General features: G+C 34.3%; 9 protein-coding genes across 9 annotated transcripts; 5 read left to right on the top strand and 4 right to left on the bottom strand.

Annotated features, from left to right (window-relative positions):
- Positions 1-1,031: 1,031 nt before the first annotated feature.
- RO3G_08242 (uncharacterized protein) lies at positions 1,032-2,047 on the top strand (the record flags this gene model as incomplete). The annotated part of the gene is made up of 3 exons (XM_067662832.1): positions 1,032-1,313; positions 1,410-1,847; positions 2,027-2,047. 3 exons carry the CDS (start codon positions 1,032-1,034, stop codon positions 2,045-2,047), a joined length of 741 nt encoding a protein of 246 aa, XP_067518933.1.
- A 328-nt stretch (positions 2,048-2,375) lies between these two features.
- RO3G_08241 (uncharacterized protein) lies at positions 2,376-3,392 on the bottom strand (the record flags this gene model as incomplete). Its single annotated transcript, XM_067662831.1, has 1 exon — positions 2,376-3,392. One exon carries the CDS (start codon positions 3,390-3,392, stop codon positions 2,376-2,378), a length of 1,017 nt encoding a protein of 338 aa, XP_067518932.1.
- A 1,778-nt stretch (positions 3,393-5,170) lies between these two features.
- RO3G_08240 (uncharacterized protein) lies at positions 5,171-5,479 on the bottom strand (the record flags this gene model as incomplete). Its single annotated transcript, XM_067662830.1, has 1 exon — positions 5,171-5,479. One exon carries the CDS (start codon positions 5,477-5,479, stop codon positions 5,171-5,173), a length of 309 nt encoding a protein of 102 aa, XP_067518931.1.
- A 2,300-nt stretch (positions 5,480-7,779) lies between these two features.
- On the bottom strand, positions 7,780-8,223 carry RO3G_08239 (mitochondrial 54S ribosomal protein uL11m; the record flags this gene model as incomplete). The annotated part of the gene is made up of 1 exon (XM_067662829.1): positions 7,780-8,223. One exon carries the CDS (start codon positions 8,221-8,223, stop codon positions 7,780-7,782), a length of 444 nt encoding a protein of 147 aa, XP_067518930.1.
- Positions 8,224-9,372: 1,149 nt separating this feature from the next.
- On the top strand, positions 9,373-11,887 carry RO3G_08238 (uncharacterized protein; the record flags this gene model as incomplete). The annotated part of the gene is made up of 9 exons (XM_067662828.1): positions 9,373-9,405; positions 9,469-9,779; positions 9,832-9,928; positions 10,023-10,112; positions 10,168-10,406; positions 10,469-10,581; positions 10,632-11,265; positions 11,322-11,629; positions 11,685-11,887. The coding sequence occupies 9 exons, from the start codon at positions 9,373-9,375 to the stop codon at positions 11,885-11,887; spliced, it is 2,028 nt and encodes a 675-aa protein (XP_067518929.1).
- Positions 11,888-12,246: 359 nt separating this feature from the next.
- Positions 12,247-12,832, top strand: RO3G_08237 (mitochondrial 54S ribosomal protein uL13m; the record flags this gene model as incomplete). Its single annotated transcript, XM_067662827.1, has 3 exons — positions 12,247-12,267; positions 12,329-12,452; positions 12,537-12,832. The coding sequence occupies 3 exons, from the start codon at positions 12,247-12,249 to the stop codon at positions 12,830-12,832; spliced, it is 441 nt and encodes a 146-aa protein (XP_067518928.1).
- Positions 12,833-13,353: 521 nt separating this feature from the next.
- On the top strand, positions 13,354-13,751 carry RO3G_08236 (uncharacterized protein; the record flags this gene model as incomplete). Its single annotated transcript, XM_067662826.1, has 3 exons — positions 13,354-13,440; positions 13,490-13,569; positions 13,625-13,751. The coding sequence occupies 3 exons, from the start codon at positions 13,354-13,356 to the stop codon at positions 13,749-13,751; spliced, it is 294 nt and encodes a 97-aa protein (XP_067518927.1).
- Positions 13,752-13,943: 192 nt separating this feature from the next.
- Positions 13,944-14,298, bottom strand: RO3G_08235 (uncharacterized protein; the record flags this gene model as incomplete). Its single annotated transcript, XM_067662825.1, has 2 exons — positions 13,944-14,103; positions 14,162-14,298. The coding sequence occupies 2 exons, from the start codon at positions 14,296-14,298 to the stop codon at positions 13,944-13,946; spliced, it is 297 nt and encodes a 98-aa protein (XP_067518926.1).
- Positions 14,299-15,647: 1,349 nt separating this feature from the next.
- On the top strand, positions 15,648-16,926 carry RO3G_08234 (uncharacterized protein; the record flags this gene model as incomplete). The annotated part of the gene is made up of 5 exons (XM_067662824.1): positions 15,648-15,656; positions 15,821-16,128; positions 16,306-16,460; positions 16,535-16,735; positions 16,913-16,926. The coding sequence occupies 5 exons, from the start codon at positions 15,648-15,650 to the stop codon at positions 16,924-16,926; spliced, it is 687 nt and encodes a 228-aa protein (XP_067518925.1).
- Between the last annotated feature and the right edge of the window lie 283 nt (positions 16,927-17,209).

Here is a 17,209-nt window from a genome sequence, read left to right as displayed (position 1 = left end):
GTAGCATAGGTATACCATTTCTAAGGATTTTTCTTGCAAAGCTGTAATGATTCATGATGATGGAATCTTGGATAACAATACATCTGACAAACGAAGTCCGTTCTACTAAGTAGAGTGTACAAGCAGATGTGCACAAAATTAGAGCATATGTTGATCATTTTCTAACGCGACAGTGTTTTTTTTTTCATTCCTAAAAAATAATACATTTGTTCATATGTACTTACGTACTTCAATTAGTTAGTTATCTTCTCTTTTGGAGATACTGTCATCAAAAATGACCTCCAAAATGAAACATGATTCAATGTACAGCATTTTATCAACTCCAATTCTTAATTATCACTTTCTTTTCATACTAACTTCTATTATCATCTCTCTTTGTACCCATGGCTTTTAAAAGTAGACTAAGACCGCAATTTTTTTTTTTTTTTTTTCAGTACTAGGAAAATATACACTGATTTTAGGCTTGTTTCCCATCAGTAAAAATATTTGAGTTTGATTAGAAGTTAGGCTGCCCAAGCACAACTTTTGATTGAATAAAAGGGACATGACTAACATATTAAAAACATTTGTTTTATATAAGCAGAAGTTTCTTATCTAATTTGTTAAATGCTAGCAAACAAGGCCTTTTTGTAAAGCTCATGGTTTTCCTTGCTATGTTCGGAAATTTAATTTTTCCAAAAAAACCAATCATAGTTATTTGTATTACATAACATCTTTACTGTCTTTTTGTACAACTTACTTATTCTTTTTCTTCTTTTTTTCTTTGATAAAAATGATAGATGAAAATGATATAGAACGCATCTATTCACAACAACTTCATACAGAATTAATAAATGAAACAAAAGCAACAGCAACCAAGTTGATTGAACTTTATCCAAATTATTTTGGATTATCAAACTTAATAAACAATTTTGAACAACAACCAATACATGAAAGTATAACACAAGCTATGAGAAACACGCATTTTGCTTACATTGATAATGATATAAATTTTGATCATGCGCTGGTAATAACAATGAAATCTACGTATTATGTCCTTATTAAACCAACTGTTAGTACAGGATTGGGTGCTAGTCTGGAGACAATTATTATCATTTAAAGCACTAGCTGAAAGATATGGCCAAGAGCAAGTGGTTACATCTGTGAAGCATACGCGAGCACGTAAAGTGATTGATCAAATTTATTTGAAGGGACTTGATCAATACATGCAGTGGTTCCCTTGGTCCTGGTTCTCGAATATGCAATTTATTGGTGCCGGTGGATTTTCTGCTGTCTATGCTGTCACCATGACACCTGCATATGATTTTCGGCCTGTTCGTATGGCGCTCAAAATTGTGGATGATAAATTATTGAACGAGGCAGGTTTTTGATAGTAATACTACAATCTTGGAAACTAATAAATAGAGTAGATCTCTGTACAATCAAAAGCATTTTTACCTTTACTATTTCAAGGCATCACTGTTTGTGAAAGTACAGGGGATTTGATGATGGTCATGAAATGCAGCAACAGTGGTAATCTCGAGGACCATATGAGACAGCTGCCTCTGGGAGATCTTGACCTAAAAACTATCACAGGCACCCTTTTACGATTAGCAGCCAACTTGGCTGATTTACACAAGGCTGGTATGTGTCACAGAAATGTACATCCACGCAATATTGTCTGCACAGATTCAGATTATTTCTTGGTCGACTGTCGATTTGCGACGCCCGCCAAGGAATCCTCTTCTGTCACGACACTTACTAAAGCTGTCTATGGTCGATTGCCTTATATTGCACCTGAGGTGCGTGAAGGAATTTATACAGAAAAATCAGATGTTTACAGTTTGGGGATTATTATTTGGCAACTGGTGAGTAAAGTGATTTTCCCTTGTCCAGATGCTTTGCTGGAGAACAAAATTGCTGCTGCTGAGGACCACGTCTATCGTATTGAGCCAGTTCCTGGATTGCCAAGATGGTATGAAGCACTCTATACTGCCTGTTTAGAACCTAAACCAAAAAATCGACCAGATGCACATCAGATCTGTAGTATGCTTCAACCGATACATAATGCACTTGGCTTTTCAGTACCGTTGGACCCCCGAGTAGCAGGATATATTGTAACAAGAAAAGCAGAGGTGGCAAATCATCTCAAAAAATTGAATTATGCAGTATCTGATTCTACAAGTCGATTATATACCCTGTCAAGTCTACCATCAACTCAATCACTTGTCTTGTTATCTTTTAAAAATCAACCTTTTCAAATTATATGGAATTCGATTTAATAATATTAAAAGCCTTTATTTAGATGGGTTAAAGATGAGTTTGCTTTGTTTAATGAGGATATCAAAAAAGGAGGAGGAGAAAATAATACAAAGGGACGAGGGAATATACAGGGATTAATTATTTTCCCAAAAGGATTTCATTTTTTCAAGTTTTTTGCTTGATTCAGAATCTAAATCATCCAAACCCCATAAAATATCTTTTACTCTTTGTGATGCTTCACCTTTTTCTAATATGACTGGATCTTCATCATCTTTTTCTTCAATAAATTTATTAATCTTTCGCATATCTTTTCTGACTTCATGTACTGTCTTTGCGATTGATCGAAGTCGACTGTTTAATTCTTGTACTTGTCGTTTGTTGACATACATTAATTCTTTTAATTCTTCTAGTGAATCAGTTGTTGTGCTTGTTTCCATTGTCAGTGTTCTTAGTGAAGGTATAGGATTCTCATAGGAATAGCTTGGATCATTCAACGTTGCCTTCACACCAGCCAAGATTCCCTCGAGTTCTTTAATAGTTTCTGAAGACATCCAATTTGTCTCCTTTCGAAGTGCGCTGTCTAAACTACGCAAATAACTTGTCTGTCGTTCTCTGTCGCGCGATTTACGATCGAGCAAGTTAATAACGGATTGCATGACATATTCAAAAGGTGGAGCAAAAGTCACGAGACCTTGGAGTGTTTCATCTAACGAAAGGGTCTTGGATAAACGTTTATGAACAGTCTTGGTTTCCCAAACGGCTGTATTTAAATCTTCCAATTGCTTCTTTAGCACATCAAATGGGTCATCGTCTTCTGGATCGTTGATAGAGGACCAAGAGGAAGAAAAAGAGGATCGTCTACTTCGAACACCTGATGAAGCTGACCACTGAAGAGGCGATATCAGTGGACTATTTGTCAAGTCACAGGACAAAGGACGTCGGTCCATAACCATAGAGGCTAATTTGGAAGGAGGTGCTGCTACTGCTACTGGGTCAACTATTGTAATGTCGTTGGTGGCAGACTGAAGTTCGGCTGCTAATGAAGAACCCAAAGGTACTTCATTTAAATATCCTTTACCAAGAAGCTCATCCTCTAGGCTTTGTCCGTTAAGAAATGGGTCATCTTCATATAAAGATGGTTCTGTCATCATCTGCTGTTTTTTTTTAGTTTAAAAAATATTTTAATAAAAAGAGAAAAGAGAATATATAAAAAAAGGGGGGAGGTTAGCGGGGGTAATTCCATGGTTACATTGTCAGCAAACGTCATTTTACTCTATAAAAAAACCTTTTTAAGCTATTCTTCTTCTCCTTCTCATTCGTATTTTTCTTTCTTTATTTCTTTTATTTTCTGTTCTTTCATGCCTTGCTTTCTTTAGTTGAACAGCTTTTTGTTTATTTTGGTGCCTTTTTTGCTGACTTTAATTAATTTTAATTCAGATGAGAAAAACCTTATTTGGGCTTTATTTTTTTTTCTTCTGAAAATACAAATTAAATAACAAGCGTGCTTAATGGTTACATTAACATTTCATTTTTGCTCCGTTCTTTTGGTGAGATAGAAAGAGGGTTAAAGAAAGATTGAAAGATCAAATAGACTATCTGTTGCATTATCTGGAAATCTGTTTTTATGGTAACATTTAATGCATGTATTTTAAAAAGTAACAAAGCACCTCATTTTTTGTTGCAGCTTTGATTTGCTTCCAAAAAGAGAAGTTTTTATAGTTTTGTTCAAGTGATATGCTTTCAAAGAAATAAAATGTAGCTTTTTATACAAGATTATGTGTTCCCTTTGGAGACCAATACACATGCAAATCAGGTTTTTTTTTTTCTTCATTCAGCCAGCTGAGTATAGTACAGTATTTTAATCTAAAATGAGACGATTTATAAAATAAATTAGATACTTTAAAAGAGACGAACGCCAACTTTTTTTTTTTGCGACAAGTGAACAAAACAATTTAGACGATTGTTCAAAGACTTACACTGTATCTGGGATTAATGTAACGGTAACTACAAAGGATTATTCAGTCTTTTCATCGGTCGACTAGTGGTAGCTGATGATGATGATATATTCTTTCTTTTAGAACCGGTGGAGAGAAGTTTCTTCGATCTGCAGAAATGTTCTGGTCTTTCACCATTTGCACGCAGGCTGAAAAGGATGTGCCTAAAGTTTAATGTAGCGGCCATATCACGATTCCAAAGACGATGAAGAGGAACTTTAGCAGTAGCTTTCATTATGCTCGTCACAGCCTTTAAACATTGTTGGTTTTTGCACCTGGGCAGAAATCATGAAAGCTTGTTATTTTTTTTCTTTTACTTGCATATAAAAAGCACCTACCTTAAAAGGCTATGACGATCTGCAATGGGATACTTTTCTCTTTGATATGGTCTAGGAGTTTGTAATTTTTAAACGTTTCAAGTTCACCGTTCTGGCACGAAGGGCACAGACTAGAATTCCGGAACTCGTCAAGGAGGTACTTCTGGAAGCCTTCTTTGTCTAGCATTCTTCTCATTCCGATGTCTCTAATGGGTTCATGATACTTTACTTTTGCTGCCGACCAGTTACCAACTATTAAGATAGCATCATTCCCAAACCTCTCTCTAAGCTTCTTGGCTAACCGTTTGTCTGCTTGTTGCTGATTAATGAAACTTAAGAGCTTCATTTTTCTGAAGGGTAAAAAAACCATGGGCACGCTGATCTTCTTTTGCAGGGCGATCTTCATTTAAGTAGTACGCTTTCATGACTGGGGTGACTTTGGCTCTTTCTTGAAGATACTCGACAAACTTGTCTTTGTTAACAGTTGAGGATTTGAAATGCGACAGGGAAAGCTCTGCTGCAATCACTTCGTCTCTCTTCAAGTTGTTCCTGAGCTTCCTGAATTTTCTGGATTTAGTTTCGATTGCTTTTTGGTTGCTTGTATATCGGTAAATCATTTTATTTTTCAACAGTGCTCTTTTCATGCATACAGTAAAGCAAGTCTCGACGGCCAGGATCAATTAATACACATTTGCCAGCACCAGTCAACAACTCTTCTTGTCCCAGCTTCTCAACGAACTGGAATTCGACTGCTTCAATAGACTTTGACTTTCCGCCGCTACTGCCACCTTTCTTCTTCGTATTGTAGCTTTGCTTTAATACCGACACACCTACGCCATCTGTGTATATCGTACCTCTAAACTTCATGGACTTTCTTTCTCCCTGTGGTTTCATCACCTTTGATGTAGCATCACGAACGGTCCCCATACTACTTCTTTATCCAAGTGGCTGATGATGGAATTCTCCAAGATTTGAGTATTTAAAATATTCGTATCAATCGTCATGTACGATGGTTAGAAGCCCTTTCTTAATGGGAAGCAATTGAATTGTTTGTTTTGAAGCGCTTCGCACATGCTTGATAGTCTATAGTACGCTTTTATGTGTTTGAGAGGGTTAGCTTTACAGTCATAATAGATCGAGTCTTTCGCAAATCGATAATGCGTCGAATATGAGTCAAAAAGATTACGATTTTATCTAATCATTTGAGAAAAACTCTTTAGGCATATCTTCAATGTTTCTTGACGATATAGCCAGCTCAGTCTTGCTTATTTGCTCTGTTGTTGTCTTTACAGTTGTCGCAACCTCTTTCTCTGTTCCCCCCGTTCTTCTTTATCTCGCTTTTCAGTGCCTTTATTCTTTCGTTCTTCTTTAAGAGCAAGTTAAGAAACATTCAAACTTTGTTTCTGAATTGAACTTTGACCCCATTCAAGTAAGCAGTGACAATTTTTACCGCTTCATAAGAGGTTATCTGATTAGCATACTTCATATTAACTGACTGATACGAACAACACTGAAAATACTGGTGTCGATAGTTGAATACTAGCCCTTTGTAAGTTCTTGATTTTGTCGAAGCTTTTTGTTTGTCTGGCTTGTAGTTATTGAGGAGTGACAAAAAGACTTTTTAAAAAAGTCAACATTAATGAAATCCTCCAAGGGAAACACAGGATTATTTTCCAGTTCATGAATAAAGATGTACTTCAAAAAGGAGAATAGATGTAACACAAGTGTATGAACATTAGCTACAAGCGTCTTGAGTAGCGAAATATATTTTGGCTTCCCACTCAATACCAGCGATTGAACCTTTAACTGTTATGATCTCTTGAGGCGATTCCATAAAGAAAAAGAAAAAAGAAAAAAGAAAAAAATAGATGGATTGACAGCATTTTTTATTATTGTTGTCATTTGTGCTATCATTATCTTTTGACAACATAGTGTCACTGCTAGAGTGGAGTTAGAACAATGAAGCAATTCTACGTATAACCTTATACTATATGTCATGATGAAATAATAATCAAATAGTCCAGTACTTTATAACATAATGTCTTGATGATTGAGTTATAAGCTCTGTCCCTCTTAGACATTATAAAGCAAGTGCTTATACTGTTGTCATTTCATATACAACACTACAAAGCTAATGATATGTGTGCATACAGCCAGTTGTTCAATTACATTGCACTCCACATTAAAAGGTGGAGAATGACAGTATGATAAAAAAATCATCTACAAAAGGAATCTGCATTGTTTAATTTGTTTTGTTCACCTGCCTAAAAAAAATTGGCGTTCGTCTCTTTTAAAGTGTCTAATTTATTTTATTAATTGTCTCATTTTAGATTAAGACACTGTAATAGACTGTCTTTATTTATGTATATTATGCTCTGTCAATAATGCATGTATAAATGAAAGTTACAAAATAAACCTTTGTATAATCACTAGATGATGATAAGTACACGAGTAATAATTGTTATTACAAGACAGGACAAGCAACCATCAAAAGAGAGAGACTTAGTAAATGATATTTTTTTTTATCATTCATTAGCTGCAAGCTTCGGTATGGTCTTTAGCCTGTTGTTCTTTTACAGCATTGCCTAGATCAAGCCTAATGTTTACTGCACTAGATTCTTTCAGATTTGGTAGATTGCGGAAACAACCGCTTCCTTTTTGTTCTATTCTAGCTAGCTCATTGATTACTGTTTTTGCATACTTCCTCCCTCCCTCAACCTTGTTCCAAAGCATATTGAAAGTAATAAGACTCTTTGCTTTGTCCTTGCTGGTAATCTTTATAACATATACAAAAGTATGCAGCTAATCACACATTTTGACTAATAAAGATTGTGCATCAGTTCTCCAATCAAGAGTTCTAACAACTGAATCTTCTGAGCTCTGATCACCTGCAGCATAAACAAAGTTTTTCTGTAACTACTTATCCTTTTAAGTATAAAACTGGCATATTTTTAAAGCAACAACACTTTAATGTGCATTTCAGCATAAGTTGATTCAAGCTTATTGTTAATCTTTCAGTTACAATTAAAATTTGGATAACAATAATTAAAAAACAACGTTCGTTGTCTCTCTTGTGTACATTTAATTTGCTTAGCAATTATGCATGTCTTGTCCTTTTTTTTTTTTTACAAGTGCTATTTGGTGCGCTCTATAAACAACATCGGTCGCCCCTTTTTTCTTTCTTTTTATTATTTTCTTTCCCATTTATAATACAAATATTTTCACTTCTAGTGGACAACCTGAATACCAACGCTCTTTGCCACACCAATAATACTACTTGAAATACTTTCTAGTGATAAATGTTTCAAGTTGGCATCTTGTTGTTTAATCTTTGCAATTTCATAAACATGTTTTAAAGAAACCTTGCCAACCACTTCAGTGCCTGGTGTCTGAGCTCCTTTTGTGATGCCCGCTGCATTTTTGAGTAAATAGGTTGTAGGTGGTGATTTGATGGCAAAGGTAAATGTACGGTCAGGTTTAATGGTAATTACAGTGGGTACTGGTGTATCGGTTATGATGTGCTTGGTTTTATCGTTGAATTGTTTACAAAAGTCCATTGATTTTACACCACGAGCACCTAATGCTGGACCTACAGGTGGACTAGGTGAGGCTTTCCCAGCACCAATGAGTAATTTAACAATGACTTCGGCTGCTTGTGTTTTTTTAGACATTGGGTAAATTAAAGAAAGAAGTTGCCCCTTGCCTATTTTTTTTTACTTTTTTTCATGGTAGTGGCTTGTGTTTAAAATAACAAGGCGGAGAACAAATGCAATTTGAGGAAAGCTGATATATACAAGCAAGTGGTTACATACCAACTGATACATTGTAAGGAGCACAGTATTATTAATTATGACCAAACGAATAAAATCAATGACAAAATAATTTGTAAACTTGCTTTCCTTTTCTAAAGACACAGGATGAATCAAAACATCCTTGCATCCTTCCTTTTTTGTGTTTATATGATGAAAGCAATAGAAAACTGAAAAGTGTACTCTAAGGGTTTCTCTAAAGAGTAATCTGTGTGTATTATCAAAAAGAAAGAAGATAGTCTTGTGATAGTATTATTGTACTTTACAATTTTTTAACCAACATTACTTTTTAAAACAATATATTTTTACAAGCAACAAAGTGAATTCTAATTGCTTCTATAAAAAAAAGTGGAGAGAAGTTGTTTGTAAAAATTATTAAAGCAAAAAAAAAGGAAATGTATGTGAAAGATCAATGCATTGTTATTGAAGCTAATGTTAATGCAGCTTGACATTGATTAGTATATGGTACTGTCACGGAAGCTCTTTGTAAATGTAATATGCTACATAACAAGAGAATAAATCATTCTTTGTCTATGCTGCATCTGTATTATTACTAATATTACTATCATTATGCTTCTGTATCTGTCAGTGTTAGTTTTATTGTGTTAGTTGATCACAGGCACCTATTATCTTTTATACTTTAAAAGCTTCTAAGTAAGTCCATTTTAAAATGTTGATGATTTTGCAAGATGATACCCTTTTGTGGACATTTGCTTAATCAGAGCCATATATAAATTATTTTAATGAAGCTAATGAAATGGCAAGATGATCATACCAGAAAAAACATGATATCAGTCTGCACAGATAAAAGACAGATCATATCCTTATAGAATGCGTCCAATTTAAAAACGAGCACATCACCTTGCTTTATGTTCAGATCAAAAGGATGACAGAAACGAAGAAGTCCATAAAAAGGTTACGGCAAGTCATGTTACATCTTAATTACTTTATAAAAAGCCTTCGTTTGGCACATATTTTTTGGAATTATCAAACAACTTTCCCCTTCTAAAAATGATACAAAGGAAGTCAATCTCATCTAATTCTGTAAGTAAACTAGTCTTGATTATTCAAGTAGGAGAAAGCATTCTTCTTATCATATTTTACTAGGCATCAATGGCTAAAAAGGATGTTGACGATCATCTTTATCACATTAAGAATCATTTAGATCATCAAGGCCTACTAGAATACCTCAAGGCCATTGTGAACGATATTGATAACAAACAAGATAAACGGAGTAAAGGCATCATTAAACCTTCTCCATCTAGTTCTCCTACGGGTGCTAAATGGACATGGAAAGCATTGACGGAAAACATCAAGGCTATTTTGAACATTAATTCTAATAGCTCCGGAGCGATTAAGGAAATCTTATCTTTGTCAATCAACCAGCAGCTTACTCTTTTACGTGTTATTATTGAACAGTAAGTAAATAGCGCTTAAATTAGAGCTTCTTCTCTAACTTCATCTTAATAGATTGCTTAGTAAAAACTATCCAATCAACGATCGAAACAATACTCTTGAAGCTGCCATAGAAATTTTGAGTCAATTGCGTCCTGAAAATCAAGATTTTGTAACTGCAGCATCACGGTCTTTCGTAGATGGCTTTTATGTAATTCTAGCAGTATGAATATAAAGATAATTCAATATTTATCATTGATACATAGAATATTATACCAAAACCATTTATAACCTATGCTGGTCATCACTTCCGTACTGCTGATGGTTCCCAAAACAGCCCCCTGTTCCCTGAAGTCGTAAGCCATTTGTTTCATATTAATCAAAACATATGATTAAACATGGTAATTGTAGGGAAAAGCTGGGTCTAACTATGTTATGTCGGTTACAACTTCAAGCAATAATAATGAAAACCTTCCACCAGCTAAAGAGGTTTTTGATAAACTTCTAAGGCGTCCTGATGGTGAATTTACACCAAATAAAAATGGTGTCAACATGATGTTGCTCTATTTAGCTGTCGTTATCTCCCATGACTTATTTCACACAGATTATAACGACCCGCGTCGCAATTTAACCACTAGCTATTTAGACCTGTAATCAAAAAAAAAAGCTTTTTCTTTTGCATTTTGCTAATCGCATTTCTCTATTTCTGTAGCTCTCTGCTTTATGGTAATAACCGTGAGCAACAGGTATCTTATCGTCAAATGAAAGGAGGGTTGTTGAAACCTGATCAATGGCATGATAAGCGTCTTGTTATTCAGCCACCTGGTAAACATATTCGGTATAAAAGAAAGGCATCCATTAATTCTGTGGATTAGGTGTATCTGCGCTGATGGTCATGTTTTCTCGTAATCACAATTACATTGCCAAAAAGTTGTTGGAGATCAATGAAAACGAACGTTTCTCCTATGGCCCTGGTAAAGCCTTGACGACAGAAGAAGAGCAAGATGAGCACCTTTTCCAAACAGCTCGTTTGATTAACAATGGTTGCTATGTAAACATCATTACTCACGATTTTGTGCGTACTATCCTTGGTGTAGGTGCTAACTCTCATTTTACATTGGACTTTCTTGCCGGTGTGGATACACCTATCTATGGTAATGTTGTCTCAAGTGAGTTCAACTTGATATATCGTTGGCATCCCGCCCTTGGTAAAGAGGATGCTGAGTATACTGCTAAAGTAGCCAGTGCTTTGGGAGGAAGTATGAATGGAAAATCAAGAAGCGGCTATCTCAAAAAGATTTTGGAAGGACCAGACCCTGAAAATGAACATAGGCTTAACGACAGGGTAGAGGAGTTTAACAAACACTTTGCGCATGCTAGTCAAGAGGAATTGGAGAAAGGGCTGCCCATTGCTGGTACTCATCGTGATATCAAAACCGGTAGCTTCCCTGATGTAGATATTATTAAAGCATTAAGAGCAGGCTACACTCAAGTTTCTTCAGATTTTGGGTAAAAAAAAGTCATTGTGTGCAATGAAAACATGACTAATTCTTAAAAAAAATCAGTCAAGGTCAAAATACGCCTGTAGGATTAGAATATGTTGAAATTGCTGCTATCAATCAAGCTCGTGCTCTTGGAGCCCGTACCTTTAACGAATTTAGGAAGTTCTTTAACTTGATGCCATTGGAAACCTTTGAAGACTTTTCAGAAAAACCCAGTGTTCAACAAGCATTGAAAGAGTTGTATTGTACCCCTGATCGTGTTGAGCTTTATGCTGGTTTGATGGTTGAAAGAACCAAGGTCACTGGTTTTCAACTACCCTATACGATTTTCAGAGCTATTGTAAGTGACTCTGCAAACTTGTTGCGTAATGGTAAGTTATATGTGATTTTTTATTGCCATGAGCCTTACTGTTTTCTATTACGTAGATCGTATATTAGTAAAGAGCCTTACTCCTACCAATATCACAAATTGGGGCTATAAATACACTCTTGGTGATCCTGAATTATCTGACCGTGTATTTCCTAGCATGCTAACGAACCTATTTCCTGATGCCACACCTTCTTCAGGTGGATTTACACCTGAAGAGCTTAAAAACATATTTACTATTCCAACGAATGAAACAAACTAAAGCCGATAATATCAATGGAACTTTTCTTCTGCACCGACTTAAATGAATGGATAATAAACGATATCATTATTTTATTTAAATCTTTTTAAAGAGTTTTTGAGAATTTGTGATATTACAGCAATTGAAAGAAAGCTATCCAGTGAAATGACATAATTGTGCTAAAGCACCCTTGGTTTTTAATCCTTCGTACTTTTATTTATACTTTTATAATTTTTCCAATTTTGAGCAAAATTGCTTTGTTTGGCTTTTCATTGTCTTTCCACTACTGCACCAATATTGAGTTTGAAATATGCCAGCATTTTTTGAAAAAATCCAGTGCAGGCCCATGTTCCCTCTTTTAAGTTTTCCTATTAAAAAATATGTCTCAAGCTGTTGGCAATGTATGATACTTTTTCTTTATGTATATATATATATATATATATATTAATCAGCTCTCTATAGACCGCTCTTGCACATGCTCGTGTGTGGCATGTCGTCGACGCTAAGCAAAGAGTTTTAGGACGCTTAGCCACTAATGTTGCAACCACTTTAATGGGAAAACATAAACCCATTTACGATCCAGCAGGTAAAAAAAAAAAAAAAAAAAAAAAAAAGAGGGAAAATATGATTGTAATGTAAAGAATAAAAATTTAAACTGTATATTTTGTAGCCGATTGTGGAGATTATGTTGTTGTCATTAATGCCAAAGACATTTTGGTTTCCGGGAAGAAAGCTGAACAAAAGTTATACCGTCATCATACCATGTATCCTGGTGGTTTAAAAGAGATCAACTTTAAAGATTTGCAGGCTAAAGACTCAACAGAGCCTATTCGTAAAGCTATTTCAGGCATGTTACCAAAGAATAGACTTCGTCAAGTTAGATTGGATCGTTTAAAGATTTTTGAAGGCAGTGAGCATCCGTATGAAGCCAACATTATTAAGCAACACGGCGTTAAACAACAATAGAAGCAATTTAGAATTTTTTTGTACAGGATATTAATTATAATAAAAAAAGACATCATTAACAATATGAATTGAATTTATTGTACAAAGTATCAGAAAAACCCCACACAAGACCTTTTTCCACTTATCATATCTTGTGAATAAATCAAAGTCGAAAAGAAAGTATTTAGTTTGCCTTTGTTATTAACATAAAGTAAATGAAATATGAAGATTGCTTGCAAAATATTTCTTCCGACTAACAGCTGGTTTTATTTATCTGAAAAAGTTTTTTCTTTCTGGGACAAAATTGTTTAATATGCCCAAAATTCCATATAGAGCAAAGCATTACGCCAATGTTCTCAATATTGAACAACCTGTGACTTTTGATCCCTACAGAAAACGTGTTCATCATACAGCAACAAAAGAAGCAGGTATTGCTGCAATGCTTCAAAAATTAATGATTCATGACGATTATGAAAATGCTTTAAAATTATACAAGATTCTGTTACAGTCTTCACGTTATCATATAGCCAACATGTGGGGAAATGGGCGTTGAGTTGATTGGAACAGTGGAGCCTAAACTATTAACAGATTTCTTACAAGGCGTTTTTCTTAGTGCTCCTAATAAACTTGTAAGTTATCTTATTTAAAAATCCGCATGTATTGAATGCTTATGTATAGCGTGTTACTGTTTTTAATGCTTATATTGAAAACCTAATGCTTGAAGAAAGGTGGAGAGAAGCTTTGGATGAACTTGAATTGTAAGTAGGGAGGCAGCAAAAATATCACAATCTTATAACTTGTTTTTTTAACTAGACGTTGTCACCGACCCAAATATCATATACCAATGCTTTTAGAGAAATTAAAAATTTGTAAACAAAAAATGAAGGGCAAATATAGCTTAACGGAAGAAAAAAAAGAGGAAGACGAAGAGGAATATTAAAATGAAGAGCTTAAATAGTTTTCTTCAATTCTGTAAATAACAACAATAAATAAGGCATAAGAAAATCAACGGAGAGCCTGTATATATACACTTTTCTCTATTTACTGATACATATAACCTTTTTTCTTTTAGTATAAAACAAATTTTGTTATTAAGTTGATTGAAATATTTTATCTATGCTTTATCAATGCTTTATTCTACAATTAAATCCTTTACATCCCAGTCTTCGAAAGTGTTGTCGGGTAAAAAGCGTCTAACAATCAAAGGAACCTTCTTTTCTCTCAACTCCTTCATGGCAATAACTAATGCGTCTGATTCTCCATCTAATTCAACCATCACAGGTGCATTCAAACTATTCATATCATATCAATAAGTAAAAAGAAAAAAAAAAGGTTTGCATTTGTAAATACCTGATTTGAAGGGCACGGGTACCCAAAATTCTTGCCTTTTCATACTTTGTCATGTAAGGTGTTGTTTGTCTTACTTTATTGGGTGAAGATTGTTCTTCAGTTCCTTTCTCAATAATCTCAATAGCAGCTTCACCCATCTAGAGCGTATCACATAATTTAATAAATATACACACATATCATAATATAGTAGTACTTACAGTAATACTATTGAAGTAAAAATTAGTTACACGCCCATTTCATAACTCGATTATATACTTACTCGTTATTAGACATTTTACTGTTGCAAAAAAAGTGAAGAAAAGTGAGTCTGTCAATAGAAACATAGATTCAATGATAAGCCACAATGACAAATTTATTTTTTTGTTAATGCAATTTTATGTAACCAAGATCCGCATTTACAAGCTTTCTTTCTTTCACCTTTGAAAGATTAGCTTGACATTGTATGACAAAAGATAGCGTCTTTGGTTAATCCGTTTGGCTGCAGCTATAAAAGTAATATTGCTTTTTCTTTTATTTTAGGGCTCAATATTGATGGAATCAAACAATACATCCTTCAGTTTCTCATATACATGACTTTCCCTATTTAAAAAAACTGTTCATTTCTTAAAAATTAGTATTATTCTTGTAACTTCATTGATACAGATAGGAAAGGGTAATACAAATCTACATGAGTAATAAGTTTTCCCAGGAAAAAGAAGTATATTTTATGCCCTGAACTTCAATTTTCCTTTCCTTTTTTTATTTCGTGTAAAAGATGTCCCAGAAACTGAGCATTCAAAATAAAAATGGAGAAATTATTGTTGGCATTTTAGAAAAAAAGGAAGCAATAGACTTTAACAGATTGAGACCTAGAATAATACTTATCACTCACGGCGTGTTAGGTAAAAACAAACAAGTACGCACATGCTGTGAAATAATTATTGTTTGCCATTACAGGGCATAAAGACTACTTATTTCACAGACTACTAGCACAAGAATTACCTTATTCTTCTTTTCGGTTTGATTTTAGAGGCAATGGTGAAAGTACCGGAGAACCAGGTTATGCTAATATGGCAGTAAATTTTATTCAAAAGATAAAAAGAAAGTATATATGATTTATCTTTTGATATAGGAAGATGTAGAGGATATCCATACTGTAGCCGAATATTTTGAACATCAACTGGGATATGAAATTTATGCTGTTATTGGTCATTCTCGGGGTATAAGACATACCATAGAATGAAGTGTTTGATGTGCATTAACATATTAAGAATAGGTTCTGTAGCAGGACTTAAATATGCTACCAGTTGTGAGAAACCACTGAGTTTCTTTGTGAATGTATCTGGTCGTTACAAAATGAATGATAATCAAATTTATAGAAATAGACCTGAAATAGGGGCCGCATTGCAATCACAAGGATATTTTGATTGGAAAGTCAGGCAAAGAGATCGTATAGTGACAATCAAAGTGACCCAAAAAGAAGTGGACCGGTTCATCTCATGGTCCAATGAACATGGTAAAGAACTATATTAGATATCTCATCATTATTACCTGTTACTAATAGTGAACTAGTAACAAGAATGCCACTTTCTACTTGTGTATTGACATGTCACGGATTAAAAGACAATGTATTATGCAATGTATACATAATGAATAATTATTACTAATGTTCTATTGTAGATTGTGCCTCCTTATAATGCAGCCATGTTTGCAAATAAGATACCAAACCACACACTTGTGCTGCTTCCAGAAGGTGATCATAACTTTAAGGGGCAATATGAGCAGGTTGTCAAAGCCATTGTTAGTTTCTTTGAAAAGCACGAAAAGAACGATTATCGCAAAGCTGTAGGCATGGGACAGCATACAGGGCTAGTGTTGCCTAGATGGATAGATATTGAAGGAGTAAGAAACTTTAGAGACATTGGTGGTTGGCTTGTCCAAGACGGAAGAGGATATATACGTGAACGTGTCGTGTTTCGTTCAGGACAGTAAAGTACTAGGATTTTTCTTTATAAATGAACGCTAACTGTTTGGGCGTAGCTTATCTAATATTACCGAAAAGGGACGTCAACAATTGGTTGGATTAAATGTAAAGGCTACATTCGATTTTAGACTAGAACATGAAATTAAAAAGGATGGAGCCATGATGTAACTTTAAAATTTAGTAAGAGAATAAGCTCTAACAATACTAAAAAATACAGAGATACTCCCGGTATAACAAGACTTGGTTTTAATTTGTATGAAAACTTGATCAAAAGCACAAATGATTATTATAAGCATCTGATGGTTTACCTTCAAGGAGAGGAAGGGTTTGCTCAAGGTAATCTCTATCTTATGTTCTTTATATGTCGAATAAGTACACTCACTGCTGTATAGGCTATATGCTTATATTAGATTCTGGGAAGAAATTGATTGGTGATGTATTTCGTTATATGATTAAAGAACTATCTATAAAAGATAGGCATTCAATGATTGTGCACTGTTCTGCAGGCAAAGACCGTACAGGTGTATTTATTATGGTATTATTGGGCTTGTGTGGAGTGGACGATGAGATTATAGCAAAGGAGTATGAAATGTCTAATATTGGATACTTTGGTAAGTAACCGTGATGATATACTTATATGATATTTGTTAAAAAAGCATAGATTATGAAAAAGATTTAAAAAGTAGATCAGAAAGAATAGGTGTAAGTGAAGAAGATATGCGTGCTGCTTTATCTGCATCGTAAGTTTATTAAGACCGATTTAAATACATAAATAACACCTTAATTAGATACAATGGAATGAAATGCACTATAAATCAATTAAGAGAAAAGTATGGATCTTTTGAAGGATATGTACGTGATGGATGTGGCCTAAGTGATCAAGAGATCCAATCTATCAAAGAGCTCATGATTGTACCCATTCGCTTTGAAGAGCGTCAGCTTTATCGTGCTAATTTTTAAACCTTGTAATCTCCTATAATAGGGAGTTATGTAATTTATAAAGAAGAAAATTTCATATATTAAATATATGCGTATGTTTTATTGTTAACAAGGAATGTGTTGCATAATTGTCGTTAAAGCCTCTT

The sequence above is a fragment of the Rhizopus delemar genome, genomic scaffold (genome assembly GCF_000149305.1).
Source record: "Rhizopus delemar RA 99-880 supercont3.6 genomic scaffold, whole genome shotgun sequence".
NCBI classification, from domain to species: domain Eukaryota; kingdom Fungi; phylum Mucoromycota; class Mucoromycetes; order Mucorales; family Rhizopodaceae; genus Rhizopus; species Rhizopus delemar.
The sequence above is the reverse complement of the archived record's forward strand: the minus strand, read 5'-3'. Positions and strand labels throughout refer to the sequence as shown.